General features: G+C 37.8%; 1 protein-coding gene across 4 annotated transcripts in view; it reads left to right on the top strand.

Moving 5' to 3' along the window:
- The window catches only part of LOC126175965 (pericentriolar material 1 protein-like), a 405,228-nt gene that overhangs the window by 365,138 nt on the left and 12,631 nt on the right, over positions 1-27,459 (top strand). For all 4 annotated transcript variants that reach the window (XM_049923056.1, XM_049923053.1, XM_049923054.1 and 1 more), the window contains 3 exons: positions 899-961; positions 12,143-12,277; positions 23,759-23,834. In XM_049923056.1, the coding sequence (XP_049779013.1) occupies positions 899-961; positions 12,143-12,277; positions 23,759-23,834 (274 nt within the window). The remainder of the gene's footprint in view (positions 1-898; positions 962-12,142; positions 12,278-23,758; positions 23,835-27,459) is intronic.

Here is a 27,459-nt window from a genome sequence, read left to right as displayed (position 1 = left end):
AGAACTCACCAAAGCTTCATTGTATTGGAATAAATGGTATAGGAATGCATAGATGATGAACAGGTAAACATAAATTTTTACATACAAGATATATATTTGTCTCATTTATTTTCTTTATTGTTTCTATTTTTTCATTCTCTTCTCTCTAATCTGTCTTTATTTCTCACACTTCACTATTATGTATCAGGTTTTGGGTTTGGTTCCATATCTATTTAATTTTGTTTTTGCTGTTGTCATTTTCTTGGATTTGATTTTTGATAAATGGCCACCACAGCTACAAAATATAAAGCATGTCTCTCAGTATTCTAGAATGTAGATAGAAATGATTCTAACAGAATGTTGTGATGTCATGAAGCTTGTTATTTACTGAACAGTTGTTCAGGTGAAGCAATAATAGATAATAAATTGGTAATTGCTTGTTTAAGGAGCAATTAGATCAGCTTGGTTATCTTTCAAATAGTTTCATTAATTGGAATTGCAGTTTAAGAACTGCAAAATGCTGTGAGGCTCATATATTTGTATGACGGTCAACTCAACTTTCTGTTGGTGGGAGATTGATTATTTTTCCATTCAACACTCTGTCCTTTACTGTCAGGCTTATCAACAAGAACATTACTTCAACCATATATTCCTGTTACAAACATTTTTTTCTCTTCTTAATAATGTAAGATGTATTGTTCACAAGATTGTGCAAAATGAAAGAACAGATGACTGTGAGTTTTTACATTTGTTGCAGTCTTGTTTGTACTTCCGAGGAATTTTACCTACTTTCTTAAAGACACTGTATAATATTTTAACTTTTGTAACAGTATTGTATTTATAGTAATCAGATCTAATCATTGATTTTCTGTAACAACATTATAGTATTACTTCCCTATCACTGATTTGTCTCCTGCAGGATTCTGCTGAACTATGGGTCATTGAAAGTATTTCAGAAGCATCCACCTCACCAAATGATCGGGTATGTTCCAAACAATGTACAAATGTATTACTTTCTCACATCATACAGTACCTGTAGCTGCAGTAATGAGCACATCTTAGGTTATAGTCACTTACTATCTGCAAATAATAATAATAATAATGATAATGAAGATGCTAATAATAATAATAATAATAATAATAATAATAATAATAAACCCCGTGGAGGCCCGGGATAAGAATAGGCCTCCGGTATGTTCTGCCAGTCGTAAAAGGCGACGAAAAGAACAAACCACTGATAGGGCTAACCCCCCTTTTAGTGTGATTACTTGGTTCAGGACAGAACTAAAGAAGCCTCGGACAAGCGCCGTCATGGTCGGGGACGACGCTTGAACCCTATGCCCGCCCACAATGGTAACAACACTGCTAGCCAACTGGAAAATGATTTAAATCCAAATAGAGGTGTTTTGCAGGATATGCTTCCTGCAACCACCCTAGAAGGAAAACAAAGACAGAGGATGAGATGGTCAGATGAAGTCAATAGACACCTCATGTTCTGTTATTACCAAGCAACAAACCTAGGAACCAACACAACTGGATACAGATCACAAGTATACACAACATTTATTACCAGATACCCGGAATTAAAATTTTTAACAGAACAACGACTAGCTGATCAGATCCGTGTAATAATCAAAAATAACAGGATACCCCAGTCAGAATTAGAAAACATCAAACAACAAGTACAACAAATACTGGAACAAAATAATGTGCAATCAGAAGAAGAAGAAAATACAGTTATGGACTCAAACATCCCAGAGCAAACAAACAAAGACCAACACGCATCAGTTAAACAATCAGAGGAAAACGAAATCTTAAGACAGCCACCAGAACAAGCACAAATAGAACACGAAAAGACACATGTGTTAGACATAGAAGAGAAATTTCAGCTGACATATATAGAATACAAAGACACAAATACAGACATTAGACCATTCCTGCATAGACCGCCAAATAACCCACAAGTCGAAACAACAATAAAAACTATCAACACAATCATACACAACAAAATAAATGAAAACACAACTATGGAAGAGTTACAACTACTGGTTTACATAGGAGCACTCACTACACTAAATATACACACTAGGCAGAGATCAGAACAAACCAACACACAGAAGAAACCCACAAAACCAGCATGGCAACACAGGCTACAGATCAGAATAGAAAAACTGAGAAAAGACATCGGACAGCTAACACAACTTATAAGAAATGAAATATCAGACAAAAAACGAAAAAGGTTAGGTAAAATCTCACAACAAGAAGCAACAGAGCAATTAGATGAAAAAAAGCAGAAATTGCAAGCATTGGCCAAACGACTTAGAAGATACAAAAAAAGTGAAAATAGAAGGAAACAAAACCAAACATTCAACACAAACCAAAAGAGATTCTACCACACAATGGATAACACACACATTAAAATAGACAATCCACCAAACATAACAGACATGGAACACTTCTGGAGCAGCTTATGGTCAAACCCGGTACAACATAACAGGCATGCACGGTGGATACAAGCAGAAACAGACACATACAAGATGATACCACAAATGCCTGAAGTGATAATTTTGCAACATGAAGTCACCCGAGCAATTAATTCTACACACAATTGGAAAGCCCCTGGAAATGATAAAATAGCAAATTACTGGCTAAAGAAGTTCACCTCAACACATTCACATCTAACTAAATTATTTAACAGTTACATTGCAGACCCATACACATTCCCTGATACACTTGCACATGGAATAACCTATCTGAAACCTAAAGATCAAGCAGACACGGCAAACCCAGCTAAATATCGCCCCATAACATGCCTACCAACAATATACAAAATATTAACTTCAGTCATCATACAGAAATTAATGACACATACAACACAGAACAAAATTATAAATGAAGAACAAAAAGGCTGCTGCAAAGGAGCACGAGGATGTAAAGAGCAACTGATAATAGATACAGAGGTGACATATCAAGCGAAAACTAAACAAAGGTCCCTACACTACGCATACATTGATTACCAAAAAGCCTTTGATAGTGTACCCCACTCATGGTTACTACAGATATTGGAAATATACAAAGTAGATCCTAAATTGATACAATTTCTAAACACAGTAATGAAAAACTGGAAAACCACACTTAATATCCAAACAAATTCAGATAACATCACATCACAGCCAATACAGATTAAGCGTGGAATATACCAAGGAGACTCATTAAGTCCTTTCTGGTTCTGTCTTGCTCTGAACCCACTATCCAACATGCTAAATAATACAAATTATGGATACAATATTACTGGAACATACCCACACAAAATCACACATTTGCTATACATGGATGATCTAAAACTACTGGCAGCAACAAATCAACAACTCAACCAATTACTAAAGATAACAGAAGTATTCAGTAATGATATAAATATGGCTTTTGGAACAGACAAATGTAAGAAAAATAGCATAGTCAAGGGCAAACACACTAAACAAGAAGATTACATATTGGAGAACCACAGCGACTGCATAGAAGCGATGGAAAAAACAGATGCCTATAAATACCTAGGATACAGACAAAAAATAGGAATAGATAATACAAATATTAAAGAAGAACTAAAAGAAAAATATAGACAAAGACTAACAAAAATACTGAAAACAGAATTGACAGCAAGAAACAAGACAAAAGCTATAAATACTTATGCTATACCAGTATTGATCTACTCATTTGGAGTAGTGAAATGGAGTGACACAGACCTAGAAGCACTCAATACACTTACACGATCACAATGCCACAAATATAGAATACATCACATACATTCAGCAACAGAAAGATTCACATTAAGCAGAAAGGAAGGTGGAAGGGGATTTATAGATATAAAAAACCTACATTATGGACAGGTAGACAATTTAAGAAAATTCTTTCTAGAACGAGCAGAAACTAGCAAAATACACAAAGCAATCACTCATATAAATACATCAGCTACACCATTGCAATTTCATAACCACTGCTACAACCCTTTAGATCACATAACATCAACAGATACAAAGAAAGTAAATTGGAAAAAGAAAACACTACACGGCAAGCACCCGTATCATCTAACACAGCCACACATAGATCAAGACGCATCCAACACATGGCTAAGAAACGGCAATATATACAGTGAGACGGAAGGATTCATGATTGCAATACAGGATCAAACAATAAACACCAGATATTACAGCAAGCATATTATTAAAGATCCCAATACCACAACAGATAAATGCAGACTTTGCAAACAACAAATAGAAACAGTAGATCACATCACAAGCGGATGTACAATACTAGCAAATACAGAATACCCCAGAAGACATGACAATGTAGCAAAAATAATACATCAACAACTTGCCATAAAACATAAACTAATAAAACAACACGTTCCCACATACAAGTACACACCACAAAATGTACTGGAGAATGATGAATACAAATTATACTGGAACAGAACGATTATAACAGATAAAACAACACCACATAACAAACCTGACATCATACTCACCAATAAAAAGAAGAAATTAACACAACTAATTGAAATATCCATACCCAACACAACAAATATACAGAAGAAAACAGGAGAAAAAATTGAAAAATACATCCAACTGGCTGAGGAAGTCAAGGACATGTGGCATCAGGATAAAGTCGACATTATCCCAATTATACTATCAACTACAGGAGTCATACCTCACAATATTCACCAGTACATCAATGCAATACAGCTACATCCAAACTTATATATACAATTACAGAAATCCGTAATTATTGATACATGTTCAATTACCCGAAAGTTCCTAAATGCAATATAACATATACCATACAGTTACAAGGAAGTCACGCTTGACCGAGGTCCGCGTCACGTTCCATTTTTAACCAGACTTAAGTCTGAGAAAAAAAAAGTCGATAATAATAATAATAATAATAATAATAATAATAATAATAATCATCATCATCATCATCATCATCAGGAATGGTTACCTCATGGTATTGTACTCATATGCACAGGTTGTGTATGTTCAGTTCTGTGACATTTTAAATTTCTCACCAGGTCGCCAGCCTTTCCCTTAAATCTCTCCAAAAGGTAAGGTATCCAGCTGTCAGTTCAAAGCAAATTATAGACCTTAATTTTGCACTCTCTGTAAGCATTTGATACACTACTTCTGCATAATTTAAAACTAGGTGCAGCATTGTGTTGTACAAGTCAGCTCATACGTTCACGTCCACTGGGTTCAGTGCAAGTAGCACCATCGTATACTGGTCATTGCTTTAGCCTGCAATTTTTTGACATGGCAGTGTCATCTTGGCAACCTGTGGATAATGGTGCCTATGTACTTGGCCACACTTTCCCATTAGACAACTCCATTGTGGGATGCTTACCTGTCATGAGTTTGTGGCAACTGGGTATCTCATGTAGTGAATGACTGGCTCTTCACTGTGTTGATGGCCAAAGTACATTTTATTATCCATGATACAGATCATCACAGGCAGTCTGGAGCCTTCACTGCACGAGCTGACAGCTGTAATCGGCAGCTAAACAAACAGTAGTGAGTAAGAAACTATCTTCTTACCCACATCATAGGCTGCATACACAGGGAAAAATGGCACAGCAGCAGACAGACACAACACTGGTCACCATGTCATAGTGTGACATGACTGTTGGCCTTGTCCAGGGGTCTAATGGAACAAGACATAATAACAATGACAGGAGAGAGAGAGAGAGATAGAGAGAGAGTGTGTGCGTGTGTGCAAATGTGCGTGCATGTGTGCGTGCACGCGCGCTCATGCGTGCGTGCATGGCCTCTGCTAGCCATCCTTACATTGATATACTTCACAACAGACTCACTGTCTTATAAAGAGAGAAATTCAAATCACTGCTATGTTGAAAGGGTTTTGTGCTTTATTGTTTGGTTTGTGATAGGCATATTTCAGCTACAATGCCATTGTCTAGCTGCCTGTGTATATAATACATAATTTTGTTGACCATTGTTAATATAACTATTGACACTATTGGGTGATATAATGTAGTAATTATATATAGATGTTTTAGATGTCCCCAAGAACACAGACTTGGGATATCTGTGGAATGCAGTCCAGCCTGGTTTTGTGTTGCTCTAAATTCTTGGTTTTTGGGCTGGACTTGGTTATGATTTTGGACTTGTTACTCAGAACCATATTTGTGGATAGTGTTCTAATAATTATTTTTTATTCACCACACAACAATGGTGAAGATAGAACTACAAGTAGAGCATGGAAATGAACTGTGTACCTGCAAGATACTGGTGGTAAAGTGAAGCTCTGAACACATGATGTGTCAAAATGGACACAGCATTGACCAAGTTATTAGAGATAGTCATACAGGAATAGATAATAACATCAGGCAGTGAGGCATCATTTACACCAACTGTTTCAGCATTTCCATTGTTTTATAAAATTAAACACTATAGGAAACTGTATCAGCAGCAAATAATCCAGTTACTCAGAAATATTCTTTTTTTTTTATCTTGGTCTTTGCAATGTCTGTTAAGTCTAGTTAGGAAATTGTGCTTCGTAGAACAACTTGATAAATCGTCCTTTGACCAAATTTGTGAAGTATTATCATCATATTATGACCATAATAGACATCAGATTCATTTGTTTCGCAGTTTGAAACACAAGTATGTAGGCTCCATCTCGCCTGAATATGTATTTTATTTCCAGTGAATCAATGACAAAAAATATCAGTTTCCTAACACATTTAAATCTGGAAATCATGTCAATTTTTCATCTTATAAGCAACATCTGGCCACTATAAATTGTAAAATATTTATTATCTGTTTATGAGACTGGTGAACCATGAACCAAATATATTCGCTACTCAACCAGAGATGATGGTGCGCCATTAGCTACTTGAAAAGAGATTCTTCAGAATCTGTAAATCAATCAGTAATTTGTGGGGTTCACTCTTGTCAGGATTCCATAAAGTTTGTATTGCATGCAAAGAGTCATTTTTTATGTGCATTGCTTCTCTATTGCCTTCTGTTTTGCAAACTCATGGAACAAGGAAATGAATATTATTGTGGTAGATCATCAGGCGAAAAGAATTAAATGTGCACTGTAATTCACATATCCCAATCACCAGTGAAAATGTTTCTATGCTGATTCTGTCACAAGGGATTATGCTGTTTGCTATGGACCTGACCAGCAAGTATGCACATGGATATTGCATCTTTCTGACCTGTCGTTTAACAACTTCTTACAGATAGTGTGAAGAGTTAAGGCTTACTATGAAACAGGGAAGCATTAGTCAGTATTGTTACAATCAGGTTCCACATCTTCTCAAAGTTCAAGCAGATGTTCCACAAATGTTCCTCTCTGGCAGAATCTTTCGCCATCCTGTGCAGAATGCAAGCAATTGTGACTTGAGTCAGAAAACTAGAGCACCTCAGACATAGATGTTAACTATTCACTTTCAAACTATGGACTACTCACCTAAGTGCCTTCTAGCATGCTTCTTTTATAAGTTTACAATGTCTGCTTGTGTCTGTATATGTGTGGATGGATATGTGTGTGTGTGCGAGTGTATACCTGTCCTTTTTTCCCCCTAAGGTAAGTCTTTCCGCTCCCGGGACTGGAATGACTCCTTACCCTCTCCCTTAAAACGCACATCCTGTCGTCTTTCCCTCTCCTTCCCTCTTTCCTGATGAGGCAACAGTTTGTTGCGAAAGCTTGAATTTTGTGTGTATGTTTGTGTTCGTTTGTGTGTCTGTCGACCTGCCAGCACTTTAATTTGGTAAGTCACATCATCTTTGTTTTTAGGTATATTTACAATAATTAAAATTGATAATTACCTGACATGTCAGTTTTCTAGGTGGTGATTTTTAAATATAGTGTTGTAGTTTTCTTTTGCGAAACTCCTTATTTGCTGAGATAGAAGGATAAGTAGATTACTGGTTTTGACCAGTTAAATGGCCATCTTCACACCACGTAAGAGAAAGCAGTGTCTACGTCAACTGGTGAAGCAAGACATTTTGTTGTAATAATGTTTAAAGTTCCAAACTCAAATACTGTGGCTACAATATATACATGTTAGATTTAGTTTGAAATTGTAAACATGATAGCACAAAGCATCTTGCTTCAATAGTCAATGTAGACACTGCTTTCTGTTAAGTGATCTGAAGATGGCCATTTAAGGGGCTCCGGAAAGGTTCAAAATCATGAAAAGTTCAATTTTTACTTTTTTGCATTTTCTGAATCTGCAGACTATAACCTTTTAATAGATATATAATTTATTCAATTCCGAAGACTACAACTATTTTTAAATTTTTTTTTAAATGTGTTCTACATGGGCGTGACCCACTGTGGCGCTGTTAAACTGCTGTCAAATGGTGTTATTATTAACGTCCGTGTTCATCAGGTACATTTTAGTGATGTGAGATAAAGTATGTGTTGTGGCTAACCTGTGATGGTTCAATATATATCACTGGTGTGATTGTCGATTGTTTCATGTTTATTTACTCTGTTGTTATCTTGAAAATATTCGTAATTAATTCTGTTTCTTGAGTCTCTGTTTTGTTGAAGTATAATAATTAGTAAAAGTAAAGTTATTAGAAATCCTCTGAAGGCTTTTAAGAAAAGGAGAAATGTTGGAAAGCCAAATATGGGAATGAAGATAGGTTCTAACATGGTACGAGCGATGCTTGCTTTAGACAAGGAACGCCTTCGGGCTGCAGACAGGGCTGTAAAGAGTCTAGAAATACAAGCAAGATTAAACAGGAGGAGGAACAAGAGGAAGCTGGAGGAGGAGTTTGCAGAGGATGAAGATAATCCATCCTATGGACCTGGAATGCACTAAAAAGTTAATCCAATCTTTGTCGCTCGATTCCCAAAACTTTTATTTTCTCATACTAATTACATGTTTTCTAAGGATCTTCCAAACATATTTGTTTCAAACTTTCAGTAAATGTTACACAGTACCTTCTGCATAATTTAACACAGCCTTTTTCCAAAAAACTGTATATTTTTGAATATATAAATAAAAAATTGCAAAAAAAGTTGTGAATTTTCATTACAATTGAAAAAAAAATCATATTTAATAACTGAACTAAAATTTTGTAAAATCCCTGTGTTAAGTTGTAGCCCATATTCCAATAAATAATCTGTAAAAAGTTCAACTTCCTACCTCAAATACTTTGTGAGGAAAGATGTAATTTATAAGCGTTATTTTAACATTGCAAGTATAGGGTGTTCCGGAGCCCCTTCACTTGTTGAAACTAGTAATTGATGTATCCTTCCTTGCAAACTTGGCAAATAAAATGTTTTCCTAAAGAAGTCTACAACACTATATTAAAATTGAATTTATACATTGTTGTTTTCACAAATTACAATTAACATTTTGCCTTTCTAAGTAACTAATAGTGGATGGAGATTAAATAAAATATGAACCTTCATACAGTCATAATTTCTATACAATTATGCTGGTTAGTTTGCATAAATGTGCAATTCTGCTTCAGTAAATAGTATTCTGCATAAAGATGTTAATTACTTCAAAACTAAATGAATGCTAGTGTTTCTAAAATATTTTCATCAGTGACTGCATGAATTCTTTATTCATTTCTACAGCTTTTCTGTCTGCCTTGTCAGGAAGCCAGTAAATGTTTACATGTTTATATATGAACAATGGTAACAAAACTTTAAGTTATCGATGTTTTGTAATTAGTGCAGTTGTCAGTCGAACTAACCAGCTCATTATACTCCCAGTAACTAAACAAATGTAATAGGTAATAAAGTTAGGTTGAATTAGCCCCTGGTCAGTATTTGAAATTTTTGGTACTGAGCACATGTATGCATGACAGTATTGAAGACAACATAAAACTCATGACAGTATTGAAGATAACATAAAATTTACTGCCACTGCATTGCAATGGCAAACTTAGTTTGCTTGGCTAACATATATGTCCAATGGGAGATGATTCCCATTCACTTCAGGAATTGCTATAATTTTCCAACTTGTGTGCAAATACCACTGACACCCCACAAGTAGAATGTGATTCTGCACAAATAGAATGTGATTCTGCAGAATCACTCAGCTATTGCTGACTTTGATGTTTCTTCCGGTGGCAGCCAAGAGAGCTGATATGAATACTGCAACAGTTTGCTGTGGTGTGCTCACATGCCTGGCAATTTATACGAGGAAGGTGCAGGGAGATTATCCACTGTCAGTGGGTGGAAAATTCAGTTAGTTAGTAAGAGTCACAACAAGGGCATTGCTTTACTCTCAGCAAGTCCCTGTGGCTTATTGGCAGTGTCAGTTGGTATGAGAAAAGTGTTATGATGTCTTGTGGCATTGTCTAGGTAGTTGGAGATGGCCAATTTTGGGGCATTGTTCCAAGTTTGCAGGTGGAATTTAATGTCTCAACTGCTTCTGGCAATATGTGGCTCAGCATGCTAGGAGTTGGCAATATTGACAAAAGGCTCCTCATCTGTAATTTTGGCCGTCTGAGCTTGGGGAAGAGATCCCTCGGTGCTGGTTGGCTTCACCAGCACAGTATAGTTCACTCCTGCACATGCTTTTCCTGCACTACCTCCACCCATCTGTGTTGGCTTTTACCTCCCTCTTTTTAGCCTCAGCACACTTTTTTACCAAATATCCTGCAAGCTGATCATATGCTACTTTCTGCAGAGTGCACAGTTAGGTAGAACTTGTGAGGAGACAAACACAGTTCCAGTATCCACCTGCACACTTCACACACTTCTAAGGTATGGAGCTGTGCTTGAGCTTGACTATGTGTCTAGATCTTAGCAGTGGACACTATGTACCAGACTGTGCTTACTACATAGTTACTCGGTGGTCACTGAATGGTGAGAACTTAGGTGACTTGAAGCAGAAACCTCTTTGTGTCATTATTAGCAACAACACACAGACATACTAGCGTCCTTTCCCTTGCCATGAATGAATCAGTTCCATAGTTGAAAGCCAGTCTTCTGAAGTCTGTCACTAAGGATATGTTGTCCTGGCTGCTGAAGGTATAGACCATTATCTCCTTTTCTTATAAGATATCTGTCAGTTTCCTGTAGACTCTGGGAGATGAAAGTGCAACATTGCGGGGCTTGTTGCCTACAGCTGTTACCATGAAATGTGCCTTGGTTGGTTGTTCTGGTTGCAGGATCATACAGCTCTATGTGCATTCCTTTAAAGTCCATGGTAACCAGAGATGGTGCCACTCCTTTAGGTAGTGGTCCAGCTGTCAACTCACTCCACTCATAATGATAGGGTTGAAGGATGACAACTTGTGTTTCACTGAGTACATATCTTTCATTCTCCTTGTAGTTTTAAAATTATTTTCCATTGTGGCAAACTTCCTGTTATAAATAGTGAGTGTTATGCGAATCAAGTGCCCCCCTCCCCTTTCTCTCTCTCTCTCTCTCTCTCTCAAACATTATACACAGTTTCAAGTTGCATCTTTCCATTATTACAGAAAAAGACAGCATACAGCATTAAATGAATGTGATACTTGCCATATGGAGCTTTGAAAAATTCTGCATCCCTGGGAATCTGTTAAATAATTCATTCTGATTGCTGGCCTCATGAATTGTTTGTATAAGAAATAGCACTTTTGACAACTTTCTTTTTCAATTATGTCAGAACAAATTTTATACATTTAAGAATATAACACACTGGAAACTTTCTGAAGCTGACAGAAAGAACTCAAGGGATAGGAGGAAGGGAGAGAGATATATGCAGAGGAAAGAATCAAGATAAGAATTTGATGAATTATTGATGATGGGGAAAGAGATTCATCATGCAGTTTTTATGCTACAGCATGCATATGGTTTCTACGCTGATTCTGTCATAAACTGCTTTCTTTAAACAAGGATGAAATCTTCCACATGAAAAGTCATTTCTGATATGACCTGTTTTTATTTAGCAAGCCACAAATCTCCAGCTGGAGGAATCTTTTTAGCATTAAGGATTTCATGAAATATATGTGTAGAATTCATTGTTGCTGGCTCAAAAATAATGTATTGTCTGTAATTATAATATGAAGTTTTATCTGAGCAGTATAGCAGTAATGTGTTTCATTGAACAGTGTTCACTTGGCTGTAAAAGGTTTTAACATTATGACCTATCTTACACATCAAGTTAAAATCACAGTATTGGTGTTCACAGGGACACACGGAAACTGTTGCTCCAGAGGACTGCAATGGAGATTTGGCAGAAGCTGACCAGTCATGCCCTGATGACTGTGTCGACGTCCGGCTCCATACACCTGTTCCTGCTGCACCTTCCGAATGCAGTAATGAAGTAAGAAAATATTACTAACTTAAAAAAAAACTATGGTGTGCTGGTGAAGCTAACCAGCACCAAGGGATCTCTTCCCCAAGCTCAGATGGCCAAAATTACAGATGAGGAGCCTTTTATCAATATTGCCAACTCCTAGCATGCTGAACCAGACACTGCCAGAAGCAGTCGAGACACTAAATTCCACATGCAATAGAACAATGCTTCAAAATTGGCCATCTCCAACATGTTACACCTCAAATTCGAAAAACCCCTTGAACAGAAAGAAGTATAGAGTTGTGTTCCATGCAGTTTTTTGAAATATAAATGAAATTTTTTTCTGAATGTCAAAACCATACAATGTTTAATTTCTTGGAACAAGTTAACTCTTATTTTAGCATCTATTTTGCATTACCAGCTAGTTACAGCCCATGTCCATTTTCTAATACTGTTGTATGTTGGGGACATGTGTCTTTATAGTTCATAGCAATTTGTATTGCATGGGAGCAGGCATTTATTTCCATACACTAATCCTACTTCCTTGTATTTAAATACAATAACAAACAGAATGACTACAAGCAGAAATTGCACACAGTTGGTACAAAGTGCAGAAACAGGAAACATCTTTGCAAATGGAAAGATGTATTGTGGTGTGAAAAGTGCCTGGAAGCTAGATAAAATCAAAATTTCACCAGGTGACATGCAGCGCAATATTTACATGCAGTCTTTCTGGTGTTCCCACATAACTTGAACTGGTTTTAAATATAATGATACAAACAGCATTGATGTCAAGGAAATTTAAAAAAGACCACAGGTCAATACTGGCTAGTAATGCAGCATAAATGGTAGAATGGAAGTTCAGCTTCTTTGAATAAATAAAACAGTTTATGTTGGACAAAACATTTTACAACTTTCACTTATTACTTTGAGGCTGTGAATTCTTATATCGGGGAATCAAAAGGAAATATAACTATTTTATATATATTTTTGTGAGTTTATCGCTTAACAATAATATGAAAACAAAAGATTGCTACTCACCACATAGAGCAGGTGTCAAGTTGTAGACAGACACAATGAAAAGACTGTTAAACTTTTAGCATTTGGGCAAAGTTCAATCTGAACACACACACACACACACACACACACACACACACACATATGGCCAGTAAGATTCAGTTTTTACAATTTCCAACACTGAAATGAACTAAGACTCACATTTTGGTTACACAGAATAGGCATATGACTAGTGAGTCTGAACAATACAAATTCCTAGGTGTTCAGACAGAACAGATGGCAAGTTGTCATGGAAAGCCCATATTCAGGATCCTGTTCAAAATCTGAATACTGCTATATCTACCATTAAAACAGTATATGCAATAGCGATAGGCCAACATGAAAATTAGTTTACTTTGCTTATTTTCTTTCCTTATAATATACAACACCACATTCTGGGGTAACTCTTCCCATTTGCAAAGGATATTTTTGGCTCAGATACATACAGTTCAAACAATGTGTTATGTAAGTCTGCAAACCTCTTGTCAACCCCTGTTCAGGAGTGTGAGGATTCAGACATTGGCCTCTCTGTGTGTGCGTGTGTGTGTGTGTGTGTGTGTGTGTGTGTGTGTGTGTGTGTGTGTACATGCTTTTGGAGCCAGTGCCGGAAGGGTTGAAGGGGAAGGAAGAGGGATGAAGGGTGAGGTTTAGGGAATGATGAGAGTTACGGAAAGGTCGTCCAGAATCCTAGGCCAGGGGAGATTTACTGGATGTGATGAGTGCGAAAGACTGATTGTTTGGGTGGGGGGAGGGGGGGGGGTGGTACATTGGATGACATTTGAAAACCTGAGAGCTTAAAGCTGTAAGGTAGTCTAAGAAGCAAGAGAGAGAGAATACTGAAAAAACATTCTGCAAGACTTTATAAGAGCAGCAGAATGCTAAGTGCATTATATATGATAAAGGGAAAGGGGGGGGGGGGGGGTTGAAGTAGACAGATCAGAGAATAAAAGATACAGAAAACTAAAATGGAGCGAAGAAAGAAGTTACTGAGAGGAAATATTGGGAAAAAAGAAATTAACATAAATTAAGGCCAGGTGGATGACAAACCAAGGATATGTTGTAATGCAAGTTCCCACCTGTGGAATTCTGAGAAACTGGTGTCAGGGGAAAGAATACAGATGACATGTGCAACAGGATGTTATATGTTGTCAGTATACATCCTCTGCTATACCCATTCACTCTAATGGATAGCTTGGTGCTAGTTGTGCCAATGTAGAAGTTGTACCAATGTAGAAGCTGAAAAGAGCACATAAATGGTACACAACATGTGTCCTTTCACAGGTGACTGTCCCTTTGATAGTATAAGTTTTGTGTTACAGGGACAGCAGGGATGGTCACGGGGGTAGGAGCCATAGGGTATGGAAATGGGTGCAGAAGCAGCATAGTTTCTGATCAGGATACTGCAGAGATTTGCAACCCTAGGAATCTGTTAAATGATGTATACTGTAGAAATAGGGGGAAGGGGGGGGATGACAAAAAGCTGTTCTGGGTGTAGTGTGTAAAACGTCAAACAGAATGGACCTCATTTCATGGCACGGTTTTAGGAACCCACAGCCTTGTTGAAGTAGCTGGTCAATACATTGAAGATCAGTACAGAATTGAATGACTAGAGGCGTATCCCTAACTACTTTTTTTTTTTTTTTTTTAAATCAGCAGTACCTGGATTGGATGTGAAGGCCCAAGAACCTGCTTTTAAACTAGACTGAAGAGTCTGCCTCTCAACAAATATGTTTGCCTCAAATGCCAAGGCTGTATGGGAGGTAACATTTGACATGGAAAGGGCTGGTATAGGTGGTGTTTGAAGGGTGCATAGGGCAAGTCCTACAGCAGGGATGGTCACTGGGGTAGGAGCAAAAGTAATCCAGGGTGAATGGTTACTGCTCACATCAGATGCAGGCACAGGCACGAGCAATGAACTTCTCTCTTGAACTCAACATTCTTCACTTCCAAGCTAGCGTCATCCCCAAGCAGAACTACTTCAGACTCACCTGTCATACTAGAAAGCATGTCATTTACATATATGATGAAGATGATAATTTGCTACTCACCATAATGATGACATGCTGACTTGCAGACAGGCACAGCAAAAAGACTGTTCCACACTGAGCTTTCGGCCAAAGACTTCTTCAGAAAAGAAGACCTAGGGTTGTCATTCAGCTGTTGTATGGACATGAGCATGAGCATGTATATAGTCGGTGCAATATACGTGGCATTTTATGTAATGACTGTTTTATACTTGACATGCTGATATACTATGGTCTTCATGTTCTTGAAATGTCTCCTTAGGATGTGACACGATATAAGGTGCACATGATCAAGATTCATTGAAGTATATTGCACAAGATCCAAAGATGGCAACATAGTTTGCTGAAACCAGTAATCTAAATGAATGCTGTAGTAAGCAATCTTAGCTCTTTGAAATTTTTACTCCTAATTTCATATAAAAGTATATGTGGAAGATACTACAGGGCAGGAGGGGGGGTGGGGGGAGCAGCTGAGCTCTGTTCTGGGTTTGTTCCGTTTCTTTCTTGATAGGGTATACCAATGATCTGTCACTAAACATGACAGATGAAGAAACTGCAACATTCATCCAGTAAACTCTAGACAGAAAAAAATGATGTGCATTTGGATAACATTCACTGAAGCATTGTACAGAAAGTTTTGCACTATTCAGCAGGTTTCATTTTCAGTAGGCTTCCTACAGATCTGAAAAAAGTATGGTAAACCCCTGGTATTCATATCTAACTTGAAACGTTTCTTTATGGCACACTTTTATTCTGTACAGGAGTTTCTCACTGTAGTTTGGAATTTTTTTCTCTTCTATGTTATTTATTCTTTCTCACTATTCTTTTTGCATGGGATTTATTAATATTTTGTTTATAATCATCATTCTGTAAACCATGTACTGACTTATTCCATGAAGAAGTAGTACTAACTGAGCTATCCAAGCATGACTCACTACTTGCTCTTTCAGCTTTACTTCCACCAGAACTTCTCTCCTTCCTTTCAAACTTCACAGGAGGACTCCTGCATACCTTGTGGAACTAGTACTTCAGGAAGAACAGTTGTAGCAGAGAAATGGCTTAGCTACAAATTGGAGGATTGTTTCCAGAATGAATTTTCTCTCTTCATCAGAGTGTGCACTGACTTGAAACTTCCCGACAGTTTAAAACTGTGCACTGGACTGGGACTCAAACCTTGGACTTTCTCCTTCCATGGGTAGTTGTTCTCATAGCTTTATTTCTACCGGTACCTGTCAGTACACAAGATTTCTTTTTTTCCTGTATTAAGCTGACAAATCCTATATCATTGTAAAATGGTCCCTGGAGGAATTAATTATTATAGTACTAAAATAATGATTTTACAGACTTTGAGAGAAGTTAAGAACATAAATGAGCAGAATTTTTAAAATCAGTCTCTAGGTTATAGTCAGTACTTCAGTCAATCCTAACAGACTGTTCCGTATGATGCAAGATGAATAAGTTTATTAAATTGGAGGGACATAGAGAACGAGTCAAAATAGGCAGCAGTAACAATGTCACTCATATGCAGACAATAATTATCAAATTAAGTCAGTTTCCAGCCAGAAGTAGACCAGCTGGAGCATGGAAACTAATGAATACATCTCCAGGACCACACACATGAGTTAACTGCGCTGGAAATCATAAGTAACAGCAAATGATAATTTCACATTACAAAATTTGAGCTACAAAAGTTGATTCTAGCAAAAAAAAAAAAAAAAAGAGAGAGAGAGAGAGAGAGAGAGAGAGAGAGAGAGAGAGAGAGAGAGCAGCATATTGTGTACACCACATAATACGTTTATTGTATGTATAAAAAGAAACATGTATTACAGGCCATTGAAGATGCTTTTGAAATACAAGAAGCGAAACGCATATGGCAGTAAACAAACTGCCTTCAATTAGTTGCATAGATGGAATGCACCTCCACGAACAAAAGATGTTTCATTGAAATGTTTATGCAAGACATGTATCTCACAAATCTTCATTGACTGATCATCTTATATAATATAGTAGCTTGCATACCTCTTCATGGTAATTTCTGCTTACCACACTGCTCTCTCTGGCTTCCTTTTGCTTGCATGGTGCAAAAATTAATTAATTAATCTATAGTAAATATATCATGTGATGATATGAATCCATTTTGTTGTTTTTCAGCTTTTCTTGTTGTCACAAAAAGTCTTTACTTCATCTTCACTTTCCACAATTTCAGCAGAGGAGCTCGAAATTGTTTGCTTTTCCGTACTTTCAGCGGATTTTTAACAAGGAGACATCCAAAACACCAAAAAAGATGTTTGATATGAGGTATAAAGTAAAGTAATGAAATTAAATGCAATCTCATATAATTGTACTTGCATTTTGATATATTCATTTCTTCATGGAAACTCTTAACATTACTTATGTGTCCTTTAGTTAATATTTGTGCAGTTCTGTTTCTTTCTTGCTTAATCACCTAATGGTTAACATGACACCAACAATAATGTCTATGTTAATGTAACATAAACTTTGTGATACTGTTGATACAATTGTTTCATACATCACTATATCCTCATGAGATATTTGGAGAGAAACATCAGCACCATCATAACTTTTTCAGTACGCAAACGGAAAATATGTCTCAAAACTGCATTCAAGTTTGCTCACATTGTGCTACCATACGTGTCAGTGTGTGCTCTAAATCATTAGAGTTGAATTGTATATCAAAGGATGCTAATGTTCCAAAATCTATATTATTAAAGGCTAAAATAGTCACCCAGTTTCAATTGCAGGTTGCTTATTTAACAGCTTCCAGGGCAACAAAAATTAGATTTTCAATATTTCATGAAACTATTGACCCAACTTAAAATTTTAAAATACTGTCCTAATCTACTCATTGAGAGATATAATTTTACTTTGAAGATTTAACACAAGAAGTGCTGTATTAAAGTTAGAAACTGTATATAACTGAATATGTCTTAAGGCAGCATAACTCATGGCGCACAAATTATCCACACTTTATTCATCCAGTATTTGAGAATGGGAGCATTTAGCAATCTCCAAAACAACTTCACACATAATTTCAATCTTTTTTGAAACTTTTTTTCACGGAAACTACTGCAAAACAACGAATGGAAAAAAAATATTGTTTACTACATTTTTGCAGTTCATACAGTCAAACTTAAGTGGCAATCATGATGTCTTTGAACAGTTCTCGGGTATCCGACCGGGCAGCGTTGTAATTTCTCCACAATATTTTGGCAGACGTATACGCTGCCATCTTCAGGTGGTTCCTGACGAATGCTGTGCTGTTCCTCTCGGCGCCCTATATATACTAGCCGTTACCCCCTCCACCGTTCCTTTCCTGGTGTCTTTGGTGTGGCTGGTGCAGTGGCTACTGGAGGTGGTGGGGGAAACGGTGCCTGGGTCTGAACTGGGGTCTGCAGTCTCCCTGCTGCTGTCGTCAGGGGCGGTCCTCGATCTCTGGGACCGCATCTTTCTCACCAGGCTGAGTGCAAGGTTCCAAGCACCTGACTAAGTTGAAGGCCGCTGTCTTTATTAATTAGATCGTCCTGTAGTCGGATTTCGATGGCCTCTTTAGTAACGCAGTCCCAGAAGTAGGAGGATTGACAGAGTATTTTTGTTTTTTCATAGTCCATAGTATGGCTAGTCTTTATACAATGGTCAGCCACGGCTGATTTAGTGGCCTGGCATAATTTGGTATGGTGCTTGTGTTCGCGTCACCTCTCTTCTACAGTGTGGACTGTCTCCCCAATGTATGATTTTCCGCACTGACATAGAATTTGATAAACGCCTGGTTCTCAAAGGCCTAGGTCATCTTTCACTGAACCCAGTAGAGTGAAGGTTTTTGCAGGGGGTTGGAATACACATTTCACATTGTGTTTCCCCAGGATTCTACCGATTTTTCTTGAGGTGTTTCCGACAAACGGAATGCACGCCAATGACTTGTGTTCTTCTGTTTCTTCTCCTTGTTCTCTTGGCACAGTCTGTCTGAGTGTGTGTCTTATTTGCTTCTGGTTGTACCCATTTTTCCGAAATGTTGTCTCGAGGTGCTGCAGTTCTGCTGGAAGGCTCTCCTGATTGCAGATCGATCGTGCCCTTTGAACAAGTGTGCGCAAAACGCCTTCACGCTGGGAGTTGTGGTGGCAACTGAAGGTATATAGGTACAAATCGGTGTGTGTAGGTTTTCTGTATACACTGTGTCCCAGCTTGCCATCAGGTTTCTGTTTCACCAAGACGTCAAGCAACGGTAGGGCACCATCCTACTCCACCTCCATCGTGTATTGTACGTTGGGGTGCAGCGAGTTGAGGTGTTCGAGAAATTCATTTAAGCTGTCCCATCCATGTGGCCAAATAACGAACATATCATCCACGTAGCAGAAGAAACAAGTTGGTTTTTGTTTGGCTTGTTCTAGTGCATTCTCCTCGAAATTCTCCATAAAAAAGTTGGCTACAACCAGTGAAAGCGGGCATCCCATGGCGACACCATCTGTCTGTTCATAATTATTTCTGTCGAGCAGGAAGTATGTTGAGGTGAGCATGAACTCGAAGAGCCTTGTTAGGTTGTTATTGAATTTCTTGCTTATCAGATCGATGGAGTCTTTCAGTGGTATCCTAGTGAAGAGGGACACTGCGTCGAAGCTCACTAACAAGTCGCTATCCTGGAGCTGAAGTTCTTGTGTACGTTGCAAAAAGTGGATGGAATTGCGGATATGGTGTTCGCATTTTCCCAGGAATGGACTAAGGAGACCCATCAAGTGTTGGGGCAGTTCATGGGTTGCTGCTCCAATGTTGCTGACCATTGGACGCATAGGTGTCCCATCCTTGTGAACCTTTGGTAGCCCATACAGTCATGGCAGTGCAGCCGCCTGTGGTCGAAGTTTCTTGACAGTTTTTCCATCAGAGGTACTGCGAAGAAGTTCAACGGTTCTTCTTTGAAGGCGACTTGTCAGGTCACTGCGTCATCGAGAAGTACTGTAGCATTGCCTTTCTCAGCAGGCAAGACCACCAACTCAGGATCGCTGCGTAACTCACAGATGGCCGCTCTCTCCTCCTTCGAGATGTTCTGTTTCAGTGGTGCGGCCCTGGTGAGCGCACAGCACATTTCACAACATATTTCTTCTGCTTCATTGGCTGGCAGAGTGTAGGTGGCCTGCTCCACACTGCTTATAATGTCCACAATCGATAGAACTGGATGCGATCCCAGAGATCGAGGACCGCCCCCAATGGCGGCAGCAGGGAGACTGCAGACCCCAGTTCAGACCCAGGCACCGTTTCCCCCACCACCTCCAGTAGCCGCCGCACCAAAGACACCAGGAGAGGAACGGTGGAGGGGGTAATGGCTAGTATATATAGGGTGCAGAGAGAAACAGCACAGCATTCGTCAGGAACCACCTGAAGATGGCAGCATGTATGTCTGCCGAAATATTGTGGAGAAATTACGACGCTACCCGGTAGGATACCCATTGGAAACATGCCGGGAAAACTTCAGATCGCAATCATGATGTCATGTTTCATTAATTCTTTACTACCAACACTACTCACAGAAAATTTTGCAGCAGTATCCACATGTATCACAGAAAGAACCTGCAAAATTATATCATTGTATGACATATAGTTCAGGAGATATGATGTCATAAACATTGAGGTGCCAGAAAAACTAGCTTTTCTTAAAATGGACAACAAATCAACCAGACTATACTCACCCATTGTTTGATAATGGGTCATATAAATAAAACAGAGAATGTACTTCATTCTTGGAATTTCAGAGGACGCTCTCAGGTTCGCATGAGTATACATCACCTGAGAATATTCTTGCTTGAGTGAAAGAGTGGGGAAAGTTGCTCAATGTGAAGAACATTCTTTGATTTCAAATGAATGAAACTAGACAAATTTCTCCATTTTTCAAAGTGAGCTCTGTGGCATACTTTGAGCAAAGTAAGTTCTGTTGGTGTTAAGTTTTACAGAGTTTCTTTTAGTAAAAATGGCAAAATTTATGTTGCTTGGAGGACAAAAAATATATATTTAGGCCAAAGAAATACTGAAGAAAGAAACTTCAAACATTGATACTGGTTTAACAATAAAAATATTATACATGATTGCTTGACACTTCACACAGCAAACAGCTTTTTTTTAAAAAAAAAATACAGGTGTTAAAACTATTCAAATGAAACTGAATTAAATGTCCATTGGTCCACTGTAGCTGTATTTATTCAGGTCACTTATAAACCCACACAATTCGATGGCAGCCACAGCACACACTTCACAGGACGCTCATAGCTTATGTTGTCAGCTGCTATGTTGGTGGCAAATACACGTGAGAATGTCGGCTTTTGTCACTAATAACGTGTATGAGGGGCATTTTGTTGCTTGACATAGACTGACAAGAGCATATTTTAATAGGAATGTGTCTAGTTCACAACATAGCACAGACTTGACTTTCATGATTGACAATGGTCTTTTTATCATTTGAAGATGGTTTTTATCAGTTGAGAAGTGCTGAAATTTTTACCTAGCCATACCAATTGTTACACTGTGACATTCTGTAACCTATGACATAGCACTTATATACACCATAAGATGAGACTCAAAAGTTGCAAAACTGGTTGGGTAGATTTATAAGTGATCTGACTAAATACAGCTACAGTGGTCCATTGGACATTTCATTCAGTTTCAGTGTAATAATTTTAACACCCATATTTTAAAAAGCTGCTCACTGTATGAAGTGTTAAGCAGTAGTGTATAACTATTTTACCAGTGGTTGCCCCAGTTTTAAAATTATCTGTAACAAAAATATTACTTTGCTGGTGAACTTTATTCCCAAAAATCATGAAAGAAGATGGACAACCTTTCAAGTAAGTGAAAGTGAAAACATTTTTGTACTTTTTAGCAGACCCAAGTCTTCAGACTAGTGTACGAGAAGACTTAAGTATCCACCACACAACTGTGTCATTAACATTTTCAGTTGTTCATCATCATGTTTTCTCATAGCATAAATCTTATATTTTGCTATGTTAGAAATAAGTAGCCAGATCAGAAAAATTAATAATTGATTTATTACAAAAATAGCTATCTGTTTCTTGTAATGAAACTGCAAAGCCTACCACTTAAGTATTTGAGCAGATCAGTATGTGTCATATTTAACAAAAACTATCTCATGTTAGAAAACTCCGACAGAGTTTTGGTTTGGAATAGACGAGAATGTGATGCATTCTTAAGATTTTGCTTGCATAAAGCGTTCACGTACCTCAGTAATAAAAAAAGTTTCCCACATGGCGAAAATTCAATTCGATAGCATTATCAGAAAATGCATTTTTGTAAACTGTCCATAATTGTCTTAATAATCTGTTGCTACACATAAAAGTAAAACCAAAACATAGTGCAAATCTTCCAGAACACACTGATGTCAATTCCATACTAGCACATTGAATAGTTTGCCTGTTTGAGTGAGTTGAATGAAATGTGAGATTAAGTGTGTGTTCTGTGCTGAACATGGCTGACAACACATGTCGAGAACCTTCTTAAGGAGGAAAGGAGGTAGTAAAAAGGAACTCCTGCACAAGAGAATATGCTTCAAAATTTTTATTCATATGAATCAGAGAACTTTGTCACAGAATGTTCTTTTGCTCTAAGAACCTTCTCCAGACAATTGTTCCCTTGTCTTAGTCATACAACTCAATGACACAATTAGCAAACCTCCAACAAACTTGAAACATAATTTCAGTTGCTTTTGACTTTTTCATTAGTCTATGGATGAATAATCCAAAACTAATAAAAATCAATACAATTAGGATTTTCCAGTTTCAGCCATCAAGCTTTTACAAGCTTCTTGTCAAATATTTTACTCATTAACTCATTTGTAAAGTCATGAGACATTTGAAACTTTTTTATACAAGAAGTTTGATTCTTTAGGGGGTAATAGGGTTACTCCCAGAATGTAAACTCGCAGTTTCTATAATTTTCTGTTACAAATGTCAAGAGACCGTCCAAATTGAATATCCTTACATAAAATTTGTGAGGGGTATGTTGTCACTTATTTATTTATTTGTTTTGAGTACCTGTTGGTCATTTTCATTAGTATGTCATCCATGCCTTAAAACTTTTTAAAATATCTACCAGCATAATTATACTGAACAATACATGCACAAACACAAGCTCATGTGTCTATGAAGGTTTTTGTGGTGTGTCAGTGCAATAAAATCTTCACAGGTTTCGTTTCATACATGATCACAGAGTGAGCACAATGTTTTGCAAAGGTTACTCTTTCTTTCCTTCTTTTGACTTCACCAGAAGATGGCAGGAGCGGAGAAGATTAAAGGTCATGTGTGTAAATTATTTGAGCTTAACTATTATTGCTGCCAGTTAGCTATTTATTAACACTCTTGGTTGTCAGTAAGTTGTAAATGCTGAATCGTATTACAATATTCTATTGTTTCAGGCCGAGGCCCACTGGGAGATGGATCAGTCTTTAGACCAAATTCCATCTCGACTTCTTAACAGCTTTCCGGGTGTTGGTATGTACTTAATAAACATATAATTATCATATATATTATTTGCTTCAGTTAAGCTAAGAGTAATTGTAGCTTCTCAAAATATGGGGAGCACCTGATTGTGATGAGGGAGTTAGTTTCAATGGTCATATACACAAGAAAGTTTTAAAATTACAAGAAAACAGTTTCGTTGTTGAGTTAATTATCTGTTCCAAATACTATTGATAGACAAACATAAAAGTAGAAGAGGGAATATAAACTTTTTCATTTGTGTCTACTGGCAGTACTTGGAATTCCACTTCCTTAAAGTTAGTATTGGGAACCCATTTGTTTTTCCTTATAATATTACATTTTTCTCAAACAAATTTTCATTTTGATAGTAGAAGATTTGTGAAGATGTCAGTTTTTTACCCAAGACATTCCCTCTGGATAAAAATGAAAAAAAAAACTATTTCATCAAGACAAGATGAACGAATTAAAAAAATAGTCTTGAAGTGACACCTTGATCTTCTTACAGTTACTTTGTAGCAGCATGTCATTCTCTCTCACAGTTGCAAATGTTTTGTTCTTCCAGTTTTAGTAGCAAATTTGTTTCATAAGTTTGAAAGGACTTAGTTGCACAGCAGACTGAAAATTGATGATAGAACCATCACACTTTTTTTACAACTTCAGTAAAACTCCTTTACGCTCAGAGATTACATGTTCCACGGTTGACGACCAATTATGATGTTTCATTTTCAGTATTTTACTTAATAGAAGTAAAAATGTTGTTATATCACACAAAAAGAATGTAAAGCTATCCTCAACCTAAAAAGTTGGGTTGAGAAGTGCTGTACTGCTATTGGTATGGTTCTGTTGGACACCTGACCACCAAAATGTATGACTCATCCAGTGTAATGACTAAGGATTGAACCTTACATCTTTGGATTTGTAGCCAGTTAGTTACCCACTAGTGCACCAATTACACCATAATGGACAACAAAATAAAGCAACTTTTACTATAAGTATTACAAATTAGTACCCCCTCAAGATAGTTAATGTTGCTAAAATCTTAACACTGAAACAAATAGTAAGAAAAGGATGTACACAGCATTGTTTATTCAGGAATGTAAACTATGAGAGAGACAAAGACAGACCATGGCTAAGACGTGTTACATTAAAAGAATTTGGATAATGCAAAAGGTAGCATAAAATGTCTGCCAGCAGTTCTTCAAGATAATCTTTGTGTTTCAGTTATGTTGCACCACTGGTGATCAGTATATTGATTATCACCTTTTCGAATCCATAACTATCATTCAGTCTCATTATTGATTATTCTATATTCTCTTATTGGTGAGAAAGGTCCATTTTTCTGTGTAATTGCTTCCTTTGTTTGTATATACCCACAAGATATTTTGGCGAATTGTATCATACTGAAATTGTGTAAGCTCACCAGTAATAATACTGCTTGTTGGCAATTACAGACTCTTTTTCTGTATTTACATTCATGATTGACATTATTTACAACCACAATTTTATCAAGTGTCGATTGTAATTTAATCGGTGGAATTCTTGTAGAGGAGACTGAATGGTGGTATGGTGTGGAAACAGCTTTGTTTAATGAGTGGCATAAGCCACTGTGTAGAATTCAGCTGTTTTTCTACTGTGTTGTGATACTGTGTACACACTTTAACATGACCAGTTGTTGTGGGGTGGGGTAGCATCAGAGGATGCAAGCCTCACTCTGAACATTGACTGCCATGGGAGAGCAGAGCAACGCCAAAGAGTAAGTGTCCTTGACACAGTGCAAGCACCAAAACTATGCTTTGTAGCAAGTGACTATGAAATCAGAATGACACATACAACTAACATATGTTTAAATGTTTTGTGTGATTGATATTTAAAACTGAACTCACCCTCAGTGATGAAGATTTTATTACAAATTACATATCAGCAATATGAACGCATTATTCAACAACTGCTACTACAGTGCTGCTGCTGCTGCTGCTGCTGCTGCTGGTGGTGGTGGTGGAGATCAGTAATGTTTGATATCTGAGGTTGGCAGCAGTTGGTTGAAATGTGGCCTACCTGCAAACCCTTATTCTGCCTTCAGTGTCTCGTTGAAGGAGGTCATCGATTTGCTGTGAAACTGGATTTCAAGAATTACTCTAATAATGTACACTTTACTCTTTTTAATTAACTTTGACTTTTTCCACCTTTATTGTAACCAATCAGACTAATGACGACTGGTTCCAGTTCTTACATAAAAAATTGTTTACAGGTAGTCAGTTTCACAATCCCATCACACAGTATGACAGTGGCAGACACAGTGCACTTTCGAACCCCTGAGGCAAGTTGGCCTGCAAATGTTGTATATGGTCCCAGACCTAGATACTGACACTGGGGCAGAGATACCATCATAGTTAGTCCCACACATGTTCTATCAGGGACAGATCTGGGGATCTTACTGGCCACAAGAGTATCTCATCATCACACACACAGTTCATTGCCATGTGTGGACAGGACAAGTGTTGTCCTGTTGAAAAATGGTACTACAATACTGTTGCTTGAGAAGTAACATAAGAGGATGCAGGATGTTTTTGATGTACCATTGTTACAACAAGAGTCCCATCAATCACTACTACAGGTGGGATGAGGATTCCATAGTCAGGCTGCTCCTAGTCTATGACCAATGGTGCAGGATGACACAGAATGTTGCAGGGAGTCCATTACTCATTCTTGGAGGGCAGGTGCAGATGTGACCAGAACCTTGTTGATGAGTATGCCTACCCTCACATTCCCATCCAGTCCAACATCGGGCCCTGCCAGATCTCAGTGTGCCATAAGTCTGCCTATTGCACAGTTTGACCAGCTGACCAAGTGGAGACCCACTACAAGGCTCCTTTCAAACTTTGTTATCTCATGTGAGTAAATGTCGTCTCTGTATTATCGCAGTGATCACTCGATATCTCATGCTGTTCTTGCCCCTTATATACCTTACCAGGCCTGGTAACAACACTAAACATGAACATCATTAATGCACTCAGGTGGCCATTCTACCTGCCACAAAGAACTGCAACTCTATAATCATTTACCTACACTATTTGATCAAAAGTATCCGGATGCCTGTTGGAAAATGACTTACAAGTTCATGGTGCCCTCCATCGGTAATGGTGGAATTCAATATGGTGTTGGCCCACCCTTAGCCTTGATATCTGTTTCCACTCTTACACGCATATGTTCAGTCAGGTGCTCAAAGTTTTCTTGGGGAATTGCAGCCCATTCTTCACGGTGTGCTACACTGAGGAGAGGTATTGATGTTGCTCGGTGAGGCCTGGCACAAAGTCAGCATTCCAAAACATCCCAAAGGTGTTCTAACAGGGTTCAGGTCATGACTCTGTACAGGCCAGTCCATTACAGGGATGTAATTGTCCTGTAACCACTCCACCTGTGCATTATGAACAGGTGCTCCATCGTGTTGAAAGAGGCAATCGCCATACCTGAACTGCTCTTCAACAGTGGGAAGCAAGAAGGTGCTTAAAACATCAATGTAGGCCTGTGCTGTGATAGTGCCATGCAAAACAACATGGCGTGCAAGCCCCCTCCATGAAAAACACAACCACACCATAACACCACCGTCTCCGAATTTTACCGTTGGCACTACACACAC

Source organism: Schistocerca cancellata, chromosome 3, assembly GCF_023864275.1.
Source record: "Schistocerca cancellata isolate TAMUIC-IGC-003103 chromosome 3, iqSchCanc2.1, whole genome shotgun sequence".
In the NCBI taxonomy this organism is placed as follows: domain Eukaryota; kingdom Metazoa; phylum Arthropoda; class Insecta; order Orthoptera; family Acrididae; genus Schistocerca; species Schistocerca cancellata.
Note: the sequence above shows the minus strand (reverse complement) of the source record. Positions and strands in the feature narration are given on the sequence as shown.